This window comes from Hyperolius riggenbachi, chromosome 2 (assembly GCF_040937935.1).
Source record: "Hyperolius riggenbachi isolate aHypRig1 chromosome 2, aHypRig1.pri, whole genome shotgun sequence".
Classification (NCBI taxonomy): Eukaryota; Metazoa; Chordata; class Amphibia; order Anura; family Hyperoliidae; genus Hyperolius; species Hyperolius riggenbachi.
In genome coordinates, this window is record NC_090647.1 from 572,164,557 (window position 1) to 572,182,439 (window position 17,883).

The 17,883-nt window shown below is 56.2% G+C and overlaps 1 protein-coding gene across 1 annotated transcript in view; it reads right to left on the minus strand.

Annotated features, from left to right (window-relative positions):
• Positions 1-352: 352 nt before the first annotated feature.
• The window catches only part of PDXK (pyridoxal kinase), a 115,870-nt gene continuing 98,339 nt past the window's right edge, over positions 353-17,883 (minus strand). The window contains exon 11 of the mRNA XM_068271038.1: positions 353-2,348. Coding sequence (XP_068127139.1) covers positions 2,236-2,348 — 113 coding nt within the window. The 3' untranslated portion in view covers positions 353-2,235. The remainder of the gene's footprint in view (positions 2,349-17,883) is intronic.

Genomic DNA, 17,883 nt, shown 5'->3' on the forward strand with positions numbered 1-17,883 from the left:
TGTACCCTCTCCCTTCCCTAGTGTATTCTACGTGACCGTGTGCTCCTTTCCTATGACCAGCCCATGCCGATACCTCCAGTGTGAAATACGACGACGGTCTATCATTATTACCTTAGTTTACTTGCATCACTCGTCTCTTCAATATATACAGCGCAACAGAAGGTGTCGGAGCTATATACATCAGAAATGAGCTCTATACTCTCTGCTGGCTGCATCTTTACTGAACTCATTTGTGTTGGAATTCTGACGCGTGTAAATGTTCCGGGTTATTATTCACTGGATTTATGTATCGCCAACATATTACGCAGCGCTGGACAGTTAATAAGACATTCAGGACACCCTTTAACAACTCTTTTGTATATAATCATCTTTATTGATATATTGGTTTCTCTTTAATCGTTAGTTTCATTTACAATTATATCTCTCAATCTATACAGACATACAGTGCTTTGTGTTTGCCGCAGAGGAGGCGTGGCCATCATGTCGCTGAGATGATATGTAGAAGATGGAGAGGAGGCGTGGCCATCGTGTCGCTGAGGTGATATGTAGAAAATGGAAGAGAGTGACACGAGGCGACAGCCAGTCCCTTTACGCCACACAATGCGGTCTGTCCATCGGCTGCGGCCGGACACAGCGCAGGACACTCAGACATTCAGAAAAACAGGAAATACTCTGAGGCAAAGTCCAAACAACACAGATCATTTCACAGACTACACCCGGGGACAAGGGTCAAGGCACATTGAGCAGACACGTCAGGTGGTGGGGGAGGGGCAGACACGTCAGGCGGTAGGGGAGGGGCAGACACCTCAGGTGGTTGGGGAGGGGCAGAAACCTCAGGTGGTTGGGGAGGGACAAACACGTCAGGTGGTGGGGGAGGAGCAGACATCTAAGGCGGTGGGGAGGAGCAGACACCTAAGGCGGTGGGGAGGGACAGACAACACATGTGACATGACAAACATGGTGGCTGGCCTGCTGATAAAAGATGGGATAGGGACAGGGCCCCCAACATCAGAGGACAGGCCTCCCCAAGGGCAGTATGAGGTGGGGGAGGGGTCACCACACCTGGTATACTGTATGAAGGAGATGGGATGGGCAGTATGTGTTAAGGGGAGGGGTCACCACACCTGGTATACTGTATTATGGAGATGGGATGGGTGGTATGGGGTAAGGGGAGGGGTCACCACACCTGGTATACTGTATTATGGAGATGGGCGGTATGGGGTAGGGGAATTAACTGTGCACATCATGGTAACTGAGGCTATGATGATTGATGAACGGATGGAGAGGAGACACCGGAGGGATCTGGATCTCTCTGGACACGGAGTATAGTGCAGAAGATACCGGGGTGGGCTTCCAGCTGGAGTTATGAGCTCCTCCCTGAATAACACTGTGGGTGATGGTGGGGTGCAGAACTGATGGACTCGGCCGTCGGGATGGAGTTTATGGAACTTGAGGTCACATCCAACACTGGAGCACAAGACAGACAGAGGACCAGACAGAACAGACATGGCGACACCACAGGGGCCACAAGGAGCCCGGCCTCATGACAGCCCCGGCCACAGAGGCCTCCGGAGTCCAGGAATCACATCTAATTATTAATTTGTGTGCTGTTAAGATCACATACCAATTGCTTACTGTGGAGGTAGTGAACTCCTAGAGGGTTGTAACCTAAGATTCTCATGGGCGGGGCTCTACACTCAGGTTACACCTCCCCCAGAAGTGCACTACACCCAGCTCACACCCTAAACATCCCCACAAAGATGCTGTACACCTGGGTTAAACCATAAACACCCCCACCAAAGGCAAACTATACCCAGCTTACATCCTACAAATTTATACCCTGAACACCCCCCAGTCAAGGATGAACACTCCCCAGGTTGAACCCAGAACACCCCCAGCCAGGGGCGCTCTAGACCTGAATAACACCCTGATCATCACCCACTAGGTGCAAAAAACAACTGGATTACCCCCTGACCATTCCCCAGCCAGAGGCACACAAGTCTGCTGTGATATAGTAAGCCCTGGCCCATACTGTGAATTCTGCTGGTGAGTGTTTGGCACACAAGTGGCACAGCCCCCCCCCTCATAAAGAAAGGGACCCCAAATGTCAGTTCCTGCTGTGGGAGGGGTCCATCTCTGATAGAGGAGGCGGAGTCTGTTGTGGATCTTAGGGTCACTCAGTTGGTTTGGTGTGAAGTCTCTAGTTTGGTCCCAAGGTTATCACCACAGTGCCCTCTATAGTGCAGTGCCCGTTACTACCACCTCGGGGTTCTCAATGTCCTTCTTGCTCTGCACCATTCTCAGCTCCAGCTGCGGGTAGGTGGGCTTCACCCCTGGGCCGGCCAGAGCTGCAAAGAGAAAAACACAGTCAGAGCTTTACCAACACTTGGGGTAGATTCTTTACAACACTTTGCTTTGTTCTTCCCACAACTGACTTGTAGAAAGGCTTCTGTGCAAGTTATTGTGTTACCTTGTCTTCCGGTGTACATCAACTGATCTGTGTGTGATGTGTGCAGGTTATTGTGTTACCTTGTCTTCCGGTGTACACCAGCTGATCTGTGTGTGGTGTGTGCAGGTTATTGTGTTACCTTGTCTTCCGGTGTACACCAGCTGATCTGTGTGTGATGTGTGCAGGTTATTGTGTTACCTTGTCTTCCGGTGTACACCAGCTGATCTGTGTGTGGTGTGTGCAGGTTATTGTGTTACCTTGTCTTCCGGTGTACACCAGCTGATCTGTGTGTGATGTGTGCAGGTTATTGTGTTACCTTGTCTTCCGGTGTACACCAGCTGATCTGTGTGTGGTGTGTGCAGGTTATTGTGATACCTTGTCTTCCGGTGTACACCAGCTGATCTGCGTGCAATGTGTTCATTCCTTTGTGCTTTCTAAGCTAGGCGGCCTTAACGAGAGGAATTTCTTCTAACAGAAATCTCACAACTATGTTCAAAATAGAGTTTGTATGTTCTCCCTGTGTCTGTGTGGGTTTCCTCCATTCTACACCTCCTCCATCGGCAAAGTCATCTCGTCCCTGAGCTTAAAATACCACCTATATGTCGATGATACCCAGATCTATCTCCACACCCTGATCTCTCCCCCTCCACCATGGATAAGGTCTCCTCCTGCCTCTTGCCCATCTCCTCCTGGATGTCAGAAAGGTTACTGAAGCTTAACTTGGATACAAATGAGCTCCTGATTTTCCCACCCCTCTTGGGTATATTCACAGCACGATCAACAGCATGATCATCTGCCCTCCCTCTCAGGCCTGCTGCCTGCGCGTCATAGATCCGCCCCTTCCTGACCGCGTACACTACCAAGCTGCTCATCCATGCCCTCATCTCCTGCCCTACCTCTCAGGCCCGCTGCCTGGGCGTCAGAGATCCGCCCCTTCCTGACCGCGTACACTACCAAGCTGCTCATCCATGCCCTCATCTCCTGCCCTACCTCTCAGGCCCGCTGCCTGGGCGTCAGAGATCCGCCCCTTCCTGACCGCGTACACTACCAAGCTGCTCACCCATGCCCTCATCTTCTGCCCTCCCTCTCAGGCCCGCTGCCTGGGCGTCAGAGATCCGCCCCTTCCCGATCGCGAACACTATCAAGCTGCTCATCCATGCCCTCATCTCCTGCCCTAATTCTCAGGCCCACTGCCTGGGCGTCAGAGATCCGCCCCTTCCTGACCGCGGACTCTACCAAGCTGCTCACTCATGCCCTCATCTCCTGCCCTACCTCTCAGGCCCACTGCCTGGGCGTCAGAGATCCGCCCCTTCCCGATCGCGAACACTATCAAGCTGCTCATCCACGCCCTCATCTCCTGCCCTACCTCTCAGGCCTGCTGCCTGGGTGTCAGAGATCCACCCCTTCCTGACCGCGGACCCTACCAAGCTGCTCATCCACGCCCTCATCTCCTGCCCTACCTCTCAGGCCTGCTGCCTCGGTGTCAGAGATCCACCCCCTCCTGACCGCGGACTCTACCAAGCTGCTCATCCATGCCCTTATCTCCTGGCATACTTCTAAGGCCCGCTGCCTGGGCGTCAGAGATCCGCCCCTTCCTGACCACGGACTCTACCAAGCTGCTCACCCATGCCCTCCTCTCCTGCCCTACCTCTCAGGCCCGCTGCCTGGGCGTCAGAGATCCGCCCCTTCCTGACCGCGGACACTACCAAGCTGCTCATCCACGCCCTCATCTCATGCCCTACCTCTCAGGCCTGCTGCCAGGGCATCAGAGATCCGCCCCTTCCTGACCGCTTACACTACCAAGGTGCTCATCCACGCCCTCATCTCCTGCCCTACTTCTCAGGCCTGCTGCCCGGGCATCAGAGATCCGCCCCTTCCTGACCGCGTACACTACCAAGCTGCTCATCCACGCCCTCATCTCCTGCCCTACCTCTCAGGCCTGCTGCCTGGGCGTCAGAGATCTCCCCCTTCCTGACCGCAGACTCTACCAAGCTGCTCATCCACGCCCTCATCTCCTGCCCTACCTCTCAGGCCTGCTGCCTGGGCATCAGAGATCCGCCCATTCCTGACCGCGTACACTACCAAGCTGCTCACCCATGCCCTCATCTCCTGCCCTACCTCTCAGGCCCGCTGTCTGGGCATCAGAGATCCACCCCTTCCTGACCGCGTACATTACCAAGCTTCTCATCCACGCCCTTATCTCCTGCCCTCCCTCTCAGACCAGCTGCCTGCCTCCTGCCCTCCCTCTCAGACCTGCTGCCTGGGCGTCAGAAATCCGCCCCTTCCTGATCGCGGACACTGCCAAGCTGCTCATCCATGCCCTCATCTCCTGCCCTACCTCTCAGGCCTGCTACCTGGGCGTCAGAAATCCACCCCCTCCTGACCGCGGACTCTACCAAGCTGCTCATCCATGCCCTTATCTCCTGCCATACTTCTAAGGCCCGCTGCCTGGGAATCAGAGATCCGCCCCTTCCTGATCGCAGACTATCAAGCTGCTCATCCACACCTCATCGCCTGCCCTCCCTCTCAGACCTGCTGCCTGGGAATCAGAGATCCACCCCTTCCTGACCGCAGACTCTACCAAGCTGCTCATCCACGCCCTCATCTACTGCCCTACCTCTCAGGCCCGCTACCTGGGTATCAGAGATCCGCCCCTTCCTGACCGCAGACTCTACCAAGCTGCTCATCCACGCCCTCATCTACTGCCCTACCTCTCAGGCCCGCTACCTGGGTATCAGAGATCCGCCCCTTCCTGACCGCAGACTCTACCAAGCTGCTCATCCACGCCCTCATCTCCTGCTCTCCCTCTCAGACCAGCTGCCTGGGCGTCAGAGATCCGCCCCTTCCTGACCGCGCACACTACCAAGCTGCTCATCCACGCCCTCATCTCCTGCCCTACCTCTCAGGCCCGCTACATGGGTATCAGAGATCCGCCCCTTTCTGACCGCAGACTCTACCAAGCTGCTCATCCACGCCCTCATCTCCTGCCCTCCCTTTCAGACCTGCTGCCTGGGCATCAGAGATCCGCCCCTTCCTGACCGCAGACTCTACCAAGCTGCTCATCCACGCCCTCATCTCCTGCCCTACCTCTTAGGCCCGCTACCTGGGTATCAGAGATCCGCCCCTTCCTGACCGCCGACCCTACCAAGCTGCTCATCCACGCCCTCATCTCCTGCCCTCCCTCTCAGACCTGCTGCCTGGGTATCAGAGATTCGCCCCTTCTTGACCGCTTACACTACCAAGCTGCTCATCCACGCCCTCATCTCCTGCCCTACCTCTCAGGCCCGCTGCCTGGGCATCAGAGATCCGCCCCTTCCTGACCGCGTACACTACCAAGCTGCTCATCCACGCCCTCATCTCCTGCCCTCCCTCTCAGACCTGCTGCCTGGGTATCAGAGATTCGCCCCTTCCTGACCGCGTACACTACCAAGCTGCTCATCCACGCCCTCATCTCCTGCCCTACCTCTCAGGCCTGGTGCCTGGGCATCAGAGATCCACCCCTTCCTGACCGCAGACTCTACCAAGCTGCTCATCCACGCCCTCATCTCCTGCCCTCCCTCTTAGGCCCGCTACCTGGGTATCAGAGATCCGCCCCTTCCTGACCGCAGACTCTACCAAGCTGCTCATCCACGCCCTCATCTCCTGCCCTCCCTCTCAGACCAGCTGCCTGGGCATCAGAGATCCGCCCCTTCCTGACCGTGTACAGTACCAGGCTGCTCATCCACGCCCTCATCTCCTGCCCTACCTTTCAGGTCTGCTACCTGGGCGTCAGAGAACCACCCCCTCCTGACCGCGGACACTACCAAGCTGCTCATCCATGCACTTATCTCCAGCCATACTTCTAAGGCCCGCTGCCTGGGTATCAGAGATCCGCCCCTTCCTGACCGCGGACCCTACCAAGCTGCTCATCCACGCCCTCATCTCCTGCCCTCCCTCTCAGACCTGCTGCCTGGGCATCAGAGATCCGCCCCTTCCTGACCGCAGACTCTACCAAGTTTCCCATCCACACCCTCATCTCCTGCCCTACCTCTTAGGCCAGCTACCTGGTTATCAGAGATCCGCCCCTTCCTGACCGAGGACCCTACCAAGCTGCTCATCCACGCCCTCATCTCCTGCCCTCCCTCTCAGACCTGCTGCCTGTCTCCTGCCCTCCCTCTCAGACCTGCTGCCTAGGCGTCAGAAATCCGCCTCTTCCTGACCGCAGACTCTACCAAGCTGCTCATCCACGCCCTCATCTCCTGCCCTACCTCTCAGGCCCGCTACCTGGGTATCAGAGATCCGCCCCTTTCTGACCGCAGACTCTACCAAGCTGCTTATCCACGCCCTCATCTCCTGCCCTACCTCTTAGGCCCGCTACCTGGGTATCAGAGATCCGCCCCTTTCTGACCGCGGACCCTACCAAGCTGCTCATCCACGCCCTCATCTCCTGCCCTCCCTCTCAGACCTGCTGCCTGGGTATCAGAGATTCGTCCCTTCCTGACCGCGTACACTACCAAGCTGCTCATCCACGCCCTCATCTCCTGCCCTACCTCTCAGGCCTGCTGCCTGGGTGTCAGAGATCCACCCCCTCCTGACCGCGGACTCTACCAAGCTGCTCATCCATGCCCTTATCTCCTGCCCTCCCTCTCAGACCAGCTGCCTGCCTCCTGCCCTCCCTCTCAGACCTGCTGCCTGGGCGTCAGAAATCCGCCCCTTCCTGATCGCGGACACTGCCAAGCTGCTCATCCATGCCCTCATCTCCTGCCCTACCTCTCAGGCCTGCTACCTGGGCGTCAGAGATCCACCCCCTCCTGACCGCGGACTCTACCAAGCTGCTCATCCATGCCCCTATCTCCTGCCATACTTCTAAGGCCCGCTGCCTGGGAATCAGAGATCCGCCCCTTCCTGATCGCAGACTCTATCAAGCTGCTCATCCACACCTCATCGCCTGCCCTCCCTCTCAGACCTGCTGCCTGGGAATCAGAGATCCGCCCCTTCCTGACCGCAGACTCTACCAAGCTGCTCATCCACGCCCTCATCTACTGCCCTACCTCTCAGGCCCGCTACCTGGGTATCAGAGATCCGCCCCTTCCTGACCGCAGACTCTACCAAGCTGCTCATCCACGCCCTCATCTCCTGCCCTCCCTCTCAGACCAGCTGCCTGGGCGTCAGAGATCCACCCCTTCCTGACCGCGGACTCTACCAAGCTGCTCATCCACGCCCTCATCTCCTGCCCTACCTCTCAGGCCTGCTGCCTGGGCATCAGAGATCCGCCCCTTCCTGACCGCGTACACTACCAAGCTGCTCATCCACGCCCTCATCTCCTGCCCTACCTCTCAGGCCCGCTACATGGGTATCAGAGATCCGCCCCTTTCTGACCGCAGACTCTACCAAGCTGCTCATCCACGCCCTCATCTCCTGCCCTCCCTTTCAGACCTGCTGCCTGGGCATCAGAGATCCGCCCCTTCCTGACCGCAGACTCTACCAAGCTGCTCATCCACGCCCTCATCTCCTGCCCTACCTCTTAGGCCCGCTACCTGGGTATCAGAGATCCGCCCCTTCCTGACCACCTACCCTACCAAGCTGCTCATCCACGCCCTCATCTCCTGCCCTCCCTCTCAGACCTGCTGCCTGGGTATCAGAGATTCGCCCCTTCCTGACCGCTTACACTACCAAGCTGCTCATCCACGCCCTCATCTCCTGCCCTACCTCTCAGGCCCGCTGCCTGGGCATCAGAGATCCGCCCCTTCCTGACCGCGTACACTACCAAGCTGCTCATCCACGCCCTCATCTCCTGCCCTCCCTCTCAGACCTGCTGCCTGGGTATCAGAGATTCGCCCCTTCCTGACCGCGTACACTACCAAGCTGCTCATCCACGCCCTCATCTCCTGCCCTACCTCTCAGGCCTGGTGCCTGGGCATCAGAGATCCACCCATTCCTGACCGCAGACTCTACCAAGCTGCTCATCCACGCCCTCATCTCCTGCCCTCCCTCTTAGGCCCGCTACCTGGGTATCAGAGATCCGCCCCTTCCTGACCGCAGACTCTACCAAGCTGCTCATCCACGCCCTCATCTCCTGCCCTCCCTCTCAGACCAGCTGCCTGGGCATCAGAGATCCGCCCCTTCCTGACCGTGTACAGTACCAAGCTGCTCATCCACGCCCTCATCTCCTGCCCTACCTTTCAGGTCTGCTACCTGGGCGTCAGAGAACCACCCCCTCCTGACCGCGGACACTACCAAGCTGCTCATCCATGCACTTATCTCCAGCCATACTTCTAAGGCCCGCTGCCTGGGTATCAGAGATCCGCCCCTTCCTGACCGCGGACCCTACCAAGCTGCTCATCCACGCCCTCATCTCCTGCCCTCCCTCTCAGACCTGCTGCCTGGGCATCAGAGATCCGCCCCTTCCTGACCGCAGACTCTACCAAGTTTCCCATCCACACCCTCATCTCCTGCCCTACCTCTTAGGCCCGCTACCTGGGTATCAGAGATCCGCCCCTTCCTGACCGCGGACTCTACCAAGCTGCTCAACCACGCCCTCATCTCCTGCCCTCCCTCTCAGACCTGCTGCCTGTCTCCTGCCCTCCCTCTCAGACCTGCTGCCTAGGCGTCAGAAATCCGCCTCTTCCTGACCGCAGACTCTACCAAGCTGCTCATCCACGCCCTCATCTCCTGCCCTACCTCTCAGGCCCGCTACCTGGGTATCAGAGATCCGCCCCTTTCTGACCGCAGACTCTACCAAGCTGCTTATCCACGCCCTCATCTCCTGCCCTACCTCTTAGGCCCGCTACCTGGGTATCAGAGATCCGCCCCTTTCTGACCGCGGACCCTACCAAACTGCTCATCCACGCCCTCATCTCCTGCCCTCCCTCTCAGACCTGCTGCCTGGGTATCAGAGATTCGTCCCTTCCTGACCGCGTACGCTACCAAGCTGCTCATCCACGCCCTCATCTCCTGCCCTACCTCTCAGGCCCGCTACCTGGGTATCAGAGATCCGCCCCTTCCTGACCGCGTACACTACCAAGCTTCTCATCCACGCCCTCATCTCCTGCCCTCCCTCTCAGACCTGCTGCCTGGGCATCAGAGATCCGCCCCTTCCTGACCGCAGACTCTATTAAGCTGCTCATCCATGCCCTCATCTCCTGCCCTACCTCTCAGGCCTGCTGCCTGGGCATCAGAGATCCGCCCCTTCCTGACCACAGACTCTATCAAGCTGCTCATCCACGCCCTCATCTCCTGCCCTACCTCTCAGGCCTGCTGCCTGGGCATCAGAGATCCGCCCCTTCCTGACCGCAGACTCTACCAAGCTGCTCATCCACACCCTCATCTCCTGCCCTCCCTCTTAGGCCCGCTACCTGGGTATCAGAGATCCGCCCCTTCCTGACCGAAGACTCTACCAAGCTGCTCATCCACGCCCTCATCTCCTGCCCTCCCTCTCAGACCAGCTGCCTGGGCGTCAGAGATCCACCCCTTCCTGACCGCGGACTCTACCAAGCTGCTCATCCACGCCCTCATCTCCTGCCCTACCTCTCAGGCCTGTTGCCTGGGAATCAGAGATCCGCCCCTTCCTGACCGCGTACACTACCAAGCTGCTCATCCACGCCCTCATCTCCTGCCCTACCTCTCAGGCCTGTTGCCTGGGAATCAGAGATCCACCCCCTCCTGACCGCGGACACTACCAAGCTGCTCATCCATGCCCTTATCTCCAGCCATACTTCTAAGGCCCGCTGCCTGGGTATCAGAGATCCGCCCCTTCCTGACCGCGGACCCTACCAAGCTGCTCATCCACGCCCTCATCTCCTGCCCTCCCTCTCAGACCTGCTGCCTGGGCATCAGAGATCCGCCCCTTCCTGACCGCAGACCCTACCAAGCTGCTCATCCACGCCCTCATCTCCTGCCCTCCCTCTCAGACCTGCTGCCTGGGTATCAGAGATCCGCCCCTTCCTGACCGCGTACACTACCAAGCTGCTCACCCACGCCCTCATCTCCTGTCCTACCTCTTAGGCCCGCTACCTGGGTATCAGAGATTCGCCCCTTCCTGACCGCGGACCCTACCAAGCTGCTCACCCACGCCCTCATCTCCTGCCCTCCCTCTCAGACCTGCTGCCTGGCTCCTGCCCTCCCTCTCAGACCTGATGCCTAGGCGTCAGAAATCCGCCTCTTCCTGACCGCAGACTCTACCAAGCTGCTTATCCACGCCCTCATCTCCTGCCCACTACCTGGGTATCAGAGATCCGCCCCTTTCTGACCGCAGACTCTACCAAGCTGCTCATCCACGCCCTCATCTCCTGCCCTCCCTTTCAGACCTGCTGCCTGGGCATTAGAGATCCGCCCCTTCCTGACCGCAGACTCTACCAAGCTGCTCATCCACGCCCTCATCTCCTGCCCTACCTCTTAGGCCCGCTACCTGGGTATCAGAGATCCGCCCCTTTCTGACCGCGGACCCTACCAAGCTGCTCATCCACGCCCTCATCTCCTGCCCTCCCTCTCAGACCTGCTGCCTGGGTATCAGAGATTCGCCCCTTCCTGACCGCGTACACTACCAAGCTGCTTATCCATGCCCTTATCTCCTGCCATACTTCTAAGGCCCGCTGCCTGGGTATCAGAGATCCGCCCCTTCCTGACCGCGGACCCTACCAAGCTGCTCATCCACGCCCTCATCTCCTGCCCTCCCTCTCAGACCTGCTGCCTGGGCATCAGAGATCCGCCCCTTCCTTACCACAGACTCTACCAAGCTGCTCATCCACGCCCTCATCTCCTGCCCTCCCTCTCAGACCTGCTGCCTGGGCATCAGAGATCCACCCCTTCCTGACCGCGGACCCTACCAAGCTGCTCATCCACGCCCTCATCTCCTGCCCTACCTCTCAGGCCTGCTGCCTGGGCATCAGAGATCCGCCCCTTCCTGACCGCAGACTCTACCAAGCTGCTCATCCACGCCCTCATCTCCTGCCCTCCCTCTTAGGCCCGCTACCTGGGTATCAGAGATCCGCCCCTTCCTGACCGCAGACTCTACCAAGCTGCTCATCCATGCCCTTATCTCCTGCCATACTTCTAAGGCCCGCTGCCTGGGTATCAGAGATCCGCCCCTTCCTGACCGCGGACCCTACCAAGCTGCTCATCCACGCCCTCATCTCCTGCCCTCCCTCTCAGACCTGCTGCCTGGGCATCAGAGATCCGCCCCTTCCTTACCACAGACTCTACCAAGCTGCTCATCCACGCCCTCATCTCCTGCCCTCCCTCTCAGACCTGCTGCCTGGGCATCAGAGATCCACCCCTTCCTGACCGCGGACCATACCAAGCTGCTCATCCACGCCCTCATCTCCTGCCCTACCTCTCAGGCCTGCTGCCTGGGCATCAGAGATCCGCCCCTTCCTGACCGCAGACTCTACCAAGCTGCTCATCCACGCCCTCATCTCCTGCCCTCCCTCTTAGGCCCGCTACCTGGGTATCAGAGATCCGCCCCTTCCTGACCGCAGACTCTACCAAGCTGCTCATCCACGCCCTCATCTCCTGCCCTCCCTCTCAGACCAGCTGCCTGGGCGTCAGAGATCCACCCCTTCCTGACCGCGGACTCTACCAAGCTGCTCATCCACGCCCTCATCTCCTGCCCTACCTCTCAGGCCTGCTGCCTGGGAATTAGAGATCCGCCCCTTCCTGACTGCGTACACTACCAAGCTGCTCATCCACGCCCTCATCTCCTGCCCTACCTCTCAGGCCTGCTACCTGGGCGTCAGAGATCCACCCCCTCCTGACCGCGGACACTACCAAGCTGCTCATCCATGCCCTTATCTCCAGCCATACTTCTCAGGCCCGCTGCCTGGGTATCACAGATCCGCCCCTTCCTGACTGCGGACCCTACCAAGCTGCTCATCCACGCCCTCATCTCCTGCCCTCCCTCTCAGACCTGCTGCCTGGGTATCAGAGATCCGCCCCTTCCTGACCGCGTACACTACCAAGCTGCTCACCCACGCCCTCATCTCCTATCCTACCTCTTAGGCCCGCTACCTGGGTATCAGAGATCCGCCCCTTCCTGACCGCGGACCCTACCAAGCTGCTCACCCACGCCCTCATCTCCTGCCCTCCCTCTCAGACCTGCTGCCGGTCTCCTGCCCTCCCTCTCAGACCTGATGCCTAGGCGTCAGAAATCCACCTCTTCGTGACCGCAGACTCTACCAAGCTGCTCATCCACGCCCTCATCTCCTGCCCTACCTCTCAGGCCCACTACCTGGGTATCAGAGATCCGCCCCTTTCTGACCGCAGACTCTACCAAGCTGCTCATCCACGCCCTCATCTCCTGCCCTCCCTTTCAGACCTGCTGCCTGGGCATTAGAGATCCGCCCCTTCCTGACCGCAGACTCTACCAAGCTGCTCATCCACGCCCTCATCTCCTGCCCTACCTCTTAGGCCCGCTACCTGGGTATCAGAGATCCGCCCCTTTCTGACCGCGGACCCTACCAAGCTGCTCATCCACGCCCTCATCTCCTGCCCTCCCTCTCAGACCTGCTGCCTGGGTATCAGAGATTCGCCCCTTCCTGACCGCGTACACTACCAAGCTGCTCATCCATGCCCTTATCTCCTGCCATACTTCTAAGGCCCGCTGCCTGGGTATCAGAGATCCGCCCCTTCCTGACCGCGGACCCTACCAAGCTGCTCATCCACGCCCTCATCTCCTGCCCTCCCTCTCAGACCTGCTGCCTGGGTATCAGAGATTCGCCCCTTCCTGACCGCGTACACTACCAAGCTGCTCATCCATGCCCTTATCTCCTGCCATACTTCTCAGACCTGCTACCTGGGTATCAGAGATCCGCCCCTTTCTGACCCCAATTATCTGGATAAAAACCGAACAACACCTATTCGGATTTCATCCGGTGAGCATCACTGCATGCTAATCCAAAAGCACGGCCTGACATACCACTGCTATGCTGATGACACCCAGCTGTATGCCATTCAACCCCGACATGACACACCCCATCCCAAAAATAAACACATGCTTAGCGGAGCTTCAGGAGTGGATGAATGTAAACTGGCTTCAACTAAATGCTGACAAACTGAGGTTCTTGTCATCGGAGACCAGCGCTCAACAGCAAAGCAGCCCCAGACACAGCCAGCACCACTGGGGGTAGGGACCTCACTAGCTCCAACACTGTGTACAGCTTGGCTGTACTGATTGATGGAAAATTCATCTTCAGGAACCAAATTTCAGCTGTGGTGAAACATTCCTTTTTTCTCCTAAGGAGTATTGCAAGGATTAAGCACCTCATTCCTTCAGAGGATTTTTCAACCCTTCATGACGGCTGGACTATTGCAATGCCCTCTATGCAGGCCTTGCAAATAAAGACCTACCCCGCCTGCAGCTAGTACAGAATGCCGCCGCCAGACTGTTACCAACCCCGCCATTGCCACATAACACCAATCCTTCCAACTAAATACCTGCACCGCCTGCAGCTAGTACAGAATGCTGCCACAAGACTGTTACCAACCCCACCATTGCCACATAACACCAATCCTTCCAAATATAGACCTACACTGCCTGCAGCTAGTACAGAATGCTGCCACAAGACTGTTACCAACCCCACCATTGCCACATAACACCAATCCTTGCAAATAAAGACCTACACCGCCTGCAGCTAGTACAGAATGCTGCCACAAGACTGTTACCAACCCGCCATTGCCACATAACACCAATCCTTCCAAATAAAGACCTACACCGCCTGCAGCTAGTACAGAATGCTGCCACAAGACTGTTACCAACCCCACCATTGCCACATAACACCAATCCTTGCAAATAAAGACCTACACCGCCTGCAGCTAGTACAGAATGCTGCCACAAGACTGTTACCAACCCGCCATTGCCACATAACACCAATCCTTCCAAATAAAGACCTACACTGCCTGCAGCTAGTACAGAATGCTGCCACAAGACTGTTACCAACCCCGCCATTGCCACATAACACCAATCCTTCCAAATAAAGACCTACACCGCCTGCAGCAAGTACAGAATGCTGCCACAAGACTGTTACCAACCCGCCATTGCCACATAACACCAATCCTTCCAAATAAAGACCTCCACCGCCTGCAGCTAGTACAGAATGCTGCCACAAGACTGTTACCAACCCCACCATTGCCACATAACACCAATCCTTCCAAATATAGACCTACACTGCCTGCAGCTAGTACAGAATGCTGCCACAAGACTGTTACCAACCCCACCATTGCCACATAACACCAATCCTTCCAAATAAAGACCTACACCGCCTGCAGCTAGTACAGAATGCTGCCACAAGACTGTTACCAACCCCGCCATTGCCACATAACACCAATCCTTCCAAATAAAGACCTACACCGCCTGCAGCTAGTACAGAATGCTGCTGCCAGACTGTTACCAACCCCACCATTGCCACATAACACCAATCCTTCCAAATAAAGACCTACACCGCCTGCAGCTAGTACAGAATGCTGCCACAAGACTGTTACCAACCCCGCCATTGCCACATAACATGTGATGATTTGCTCAGCTGCCTGTGTAGGCAAGCAGCTTTTTGACCATTGTTTAGGTTTGCATGCTGCAGGACTCTGGAAAGAAGAGCTTCTGTCAGTTTTGCAGCTTGTGCTTGCTGAGGAATTTGCATACGTTGTCATGCAAATTGCCTGGCCACATTCATTGGAGGCGTGTACTATAAGTACTATGTGTTTCCCACAATGCTTGGCTGTTCATAAGGAGTCTTCCTGTGAAACACTCTGGAGAGTGTCAGCCATGCTCTTTGTTTGAAGATCAGCTTAGAGTAATTCCTGGGACTGCACTAGGCAGGTTCCCTAGTGCAGTTAGGATTGTTTATCTGTTTTGTTTGTCTGTTGCGATTGTCCTGTCCCAACGGTGGTCGATAGGAAATCGTTCTGATCTCTGTTCTTGGAGCATAGCTGGTGCAGCGGTTGCTACCAGCTATCTCATCTGTTTTGTCTTCCTGGATCGCACTCGCCGTTCGCTAGTGCTGTGGATCCTTCTGTTCTGCCTCTCTGGATTGCACTAGTCTCTTTGCGCTAGTGCTGTGGATCCTTCTGTTCTGTCTACCTGGATCGCACTCGCCGTTCGCTAGTGCTGTGGATCCTTCTGTTCTGCCTCTCTGGATCGCACTAGCATCCTGCGCTAGTGCTGTGGATCCTTCTGTTCTGTTACTCTGTTCCTGGATCGCACTCGCTTCGCGCTAGTGCTGTGGATCCTTCTGTTCTGCTACTCTGTACCTGGATCGCACTAGCATCCTGCGCTAGTACTGTGGATCCTTCTGTTCTGTCTTCCTGGATCACGCTAGCCACTTTCGCTAGTGCTGTGGATCCTGTCTCTCGCTTGTTCCTGTTTTCGTGTGTCTGTCTTGTCTGCTACGAGCGCTTGCTGGAGGCTCGGTGAGGTAACCGTTGAGCAAGCGCTCGCGTCCTCTGTTTTACGTTTGTTTGTCGTTGGTTAGTTAGGCGTGCTTGTCCCTGTTGTGCTTATCACGTGGGGACCGCGCACGAACGCGTGCACTGTTGCGAATGAGTACGGGGTACGCGTTCAGCTAGCGTTTGTTGTTTTCCTTGTCTTTCTCATTGTATGATTTGCTGTGCCTTTGCTATCCTCGTATTCTGTTCTGATCTGCCTTGTGTCACTTCTGGCAATCGCCGTTCTTGCGGTTGTGTTTCTGTTTCGTATCTGCTGTTGTGTGTGCGCGGTCGCGGGGTGGCGACTAGATTGGCGCACACACATACAAACCTGTCCCTTTGCTCGTTCTCATTCGAAATCGCTTCTCTTGCGATTGCGTTCTGCGCTTCGTACAATTCCTGTCTGGCATTTGTGGAGGTACAGAGGATTGGTTCCTCTACACTCCCCAGCGCCATCTGCCGACAGGAATTTCCCTCTACGGGTGCGTAGCACCTTTTGCTGGGTTCCTGCAAATGTACGCTTGTGGAGGATTTCCGCCGTATCAGCGCACGCGTTGTGCGCTGATCACGGAGAAAGTTACACAATCGTTACATAACACCAATCCTTCCAAATAAAGACCTACACCGCTTGCAGCTAGTACAGAATGCTGCCACAAGACTGTTACCAACCCGCCATTGCCACATAACACCACTCCTTCCAAATAAAGACCTACACCGCTTGCAGCTAGTACAGAATGCTGCCACAAGACTGTTACCAACCCCACCATTGCCACATAACACCAATCCTTCCAAATAAAGACCTACACCGCCTGCAGCTAGTACAGAATGCTGCCACAAGACTGTTACCAACCCTGCCATTGCCACATAACACCAATCCTTCCAAATAAAGACCTACACTGCCTGCAGCTAGTACAGAATGCCGCCGCAAGACAGTTACCAACCCCACCATTGCCACATAACACCAATACTTCCAAATAAAGACCTACACCGCCTGCAGCTAGTATAGAATGCTGCCACAAGACTGTTACAAACCCACCATTGCCACATAACACCTATCCTTCCAAATAAAGACATACACCGCCTGCAGCTAGTATAGAATGCTGCCACAAGACTGTTACCAACCCGGCATTGCCACATAACACCAATCCTTCCAAATAAAGACCTACACCACCTGCAGTTAGTACAGAATGCTGCCGCAAGCCTGTTACCAACCCCACCATTGCCATATAACACCAATCCTTTCAAATAAACACCTATACCGCCTGCAGCTAGTACAGAATGCTGCCACAAGACTGTTACCAACCCGCCATTGCCACATAACACCAATCCTTCCAAATAAAGACCTGCACCACCTGCAGCTAGTACAGAATGCTGCCGCAAGACTGTTACCAAGCCAACCCCGGCATTGCCACATAACACCAATCCTTCCAAATAAAGACCTACCCCACCTGCAGCTAGTACAGAATGCTGCCGCAAGCCTGTTACCAACCCCACCATTGCCACATAACACCAATCCTTCCAAATAAAGACCTACACCGCCTGTAGCTAGTACAGAATGCTGCCACAAGACTGTTACCAACCCGCCATTGCCACATAACACCAATCCTTCCAAATAAAGACCTACCCCACCTGCAGCTAATACAGAATGCTGCCGCAAGCCTGTTACCAACCCCACCATTGCCATATAACACCAATCCTTCCAAATAAAGACCTACACCGCCTGCAGCTAGTACAGAATGCTGCCACAAGACTGTTGCCAAACCCACCAATGCCGCAGAACACCAATCCTTCCAAATAAAGACCTACACCGCCTGCAGCTAGTACAGAATGCTGCCGCAAGACTGTTACCAACCCCGCCATTGCGCCATAACACCAATCCTTCCAAATAAAGACCTACACCACCTGCAGCTAGTACGGAATGCTGCCGCAAGCCTGTTACCAACCCTGCCATTGCCACATAACACCAATCCTTCCAAATAAAGACCTACACCGCCTGCAGCTAGTATAGAATGCTGCCCCAAGACTGTTACTAACCCTGCCAT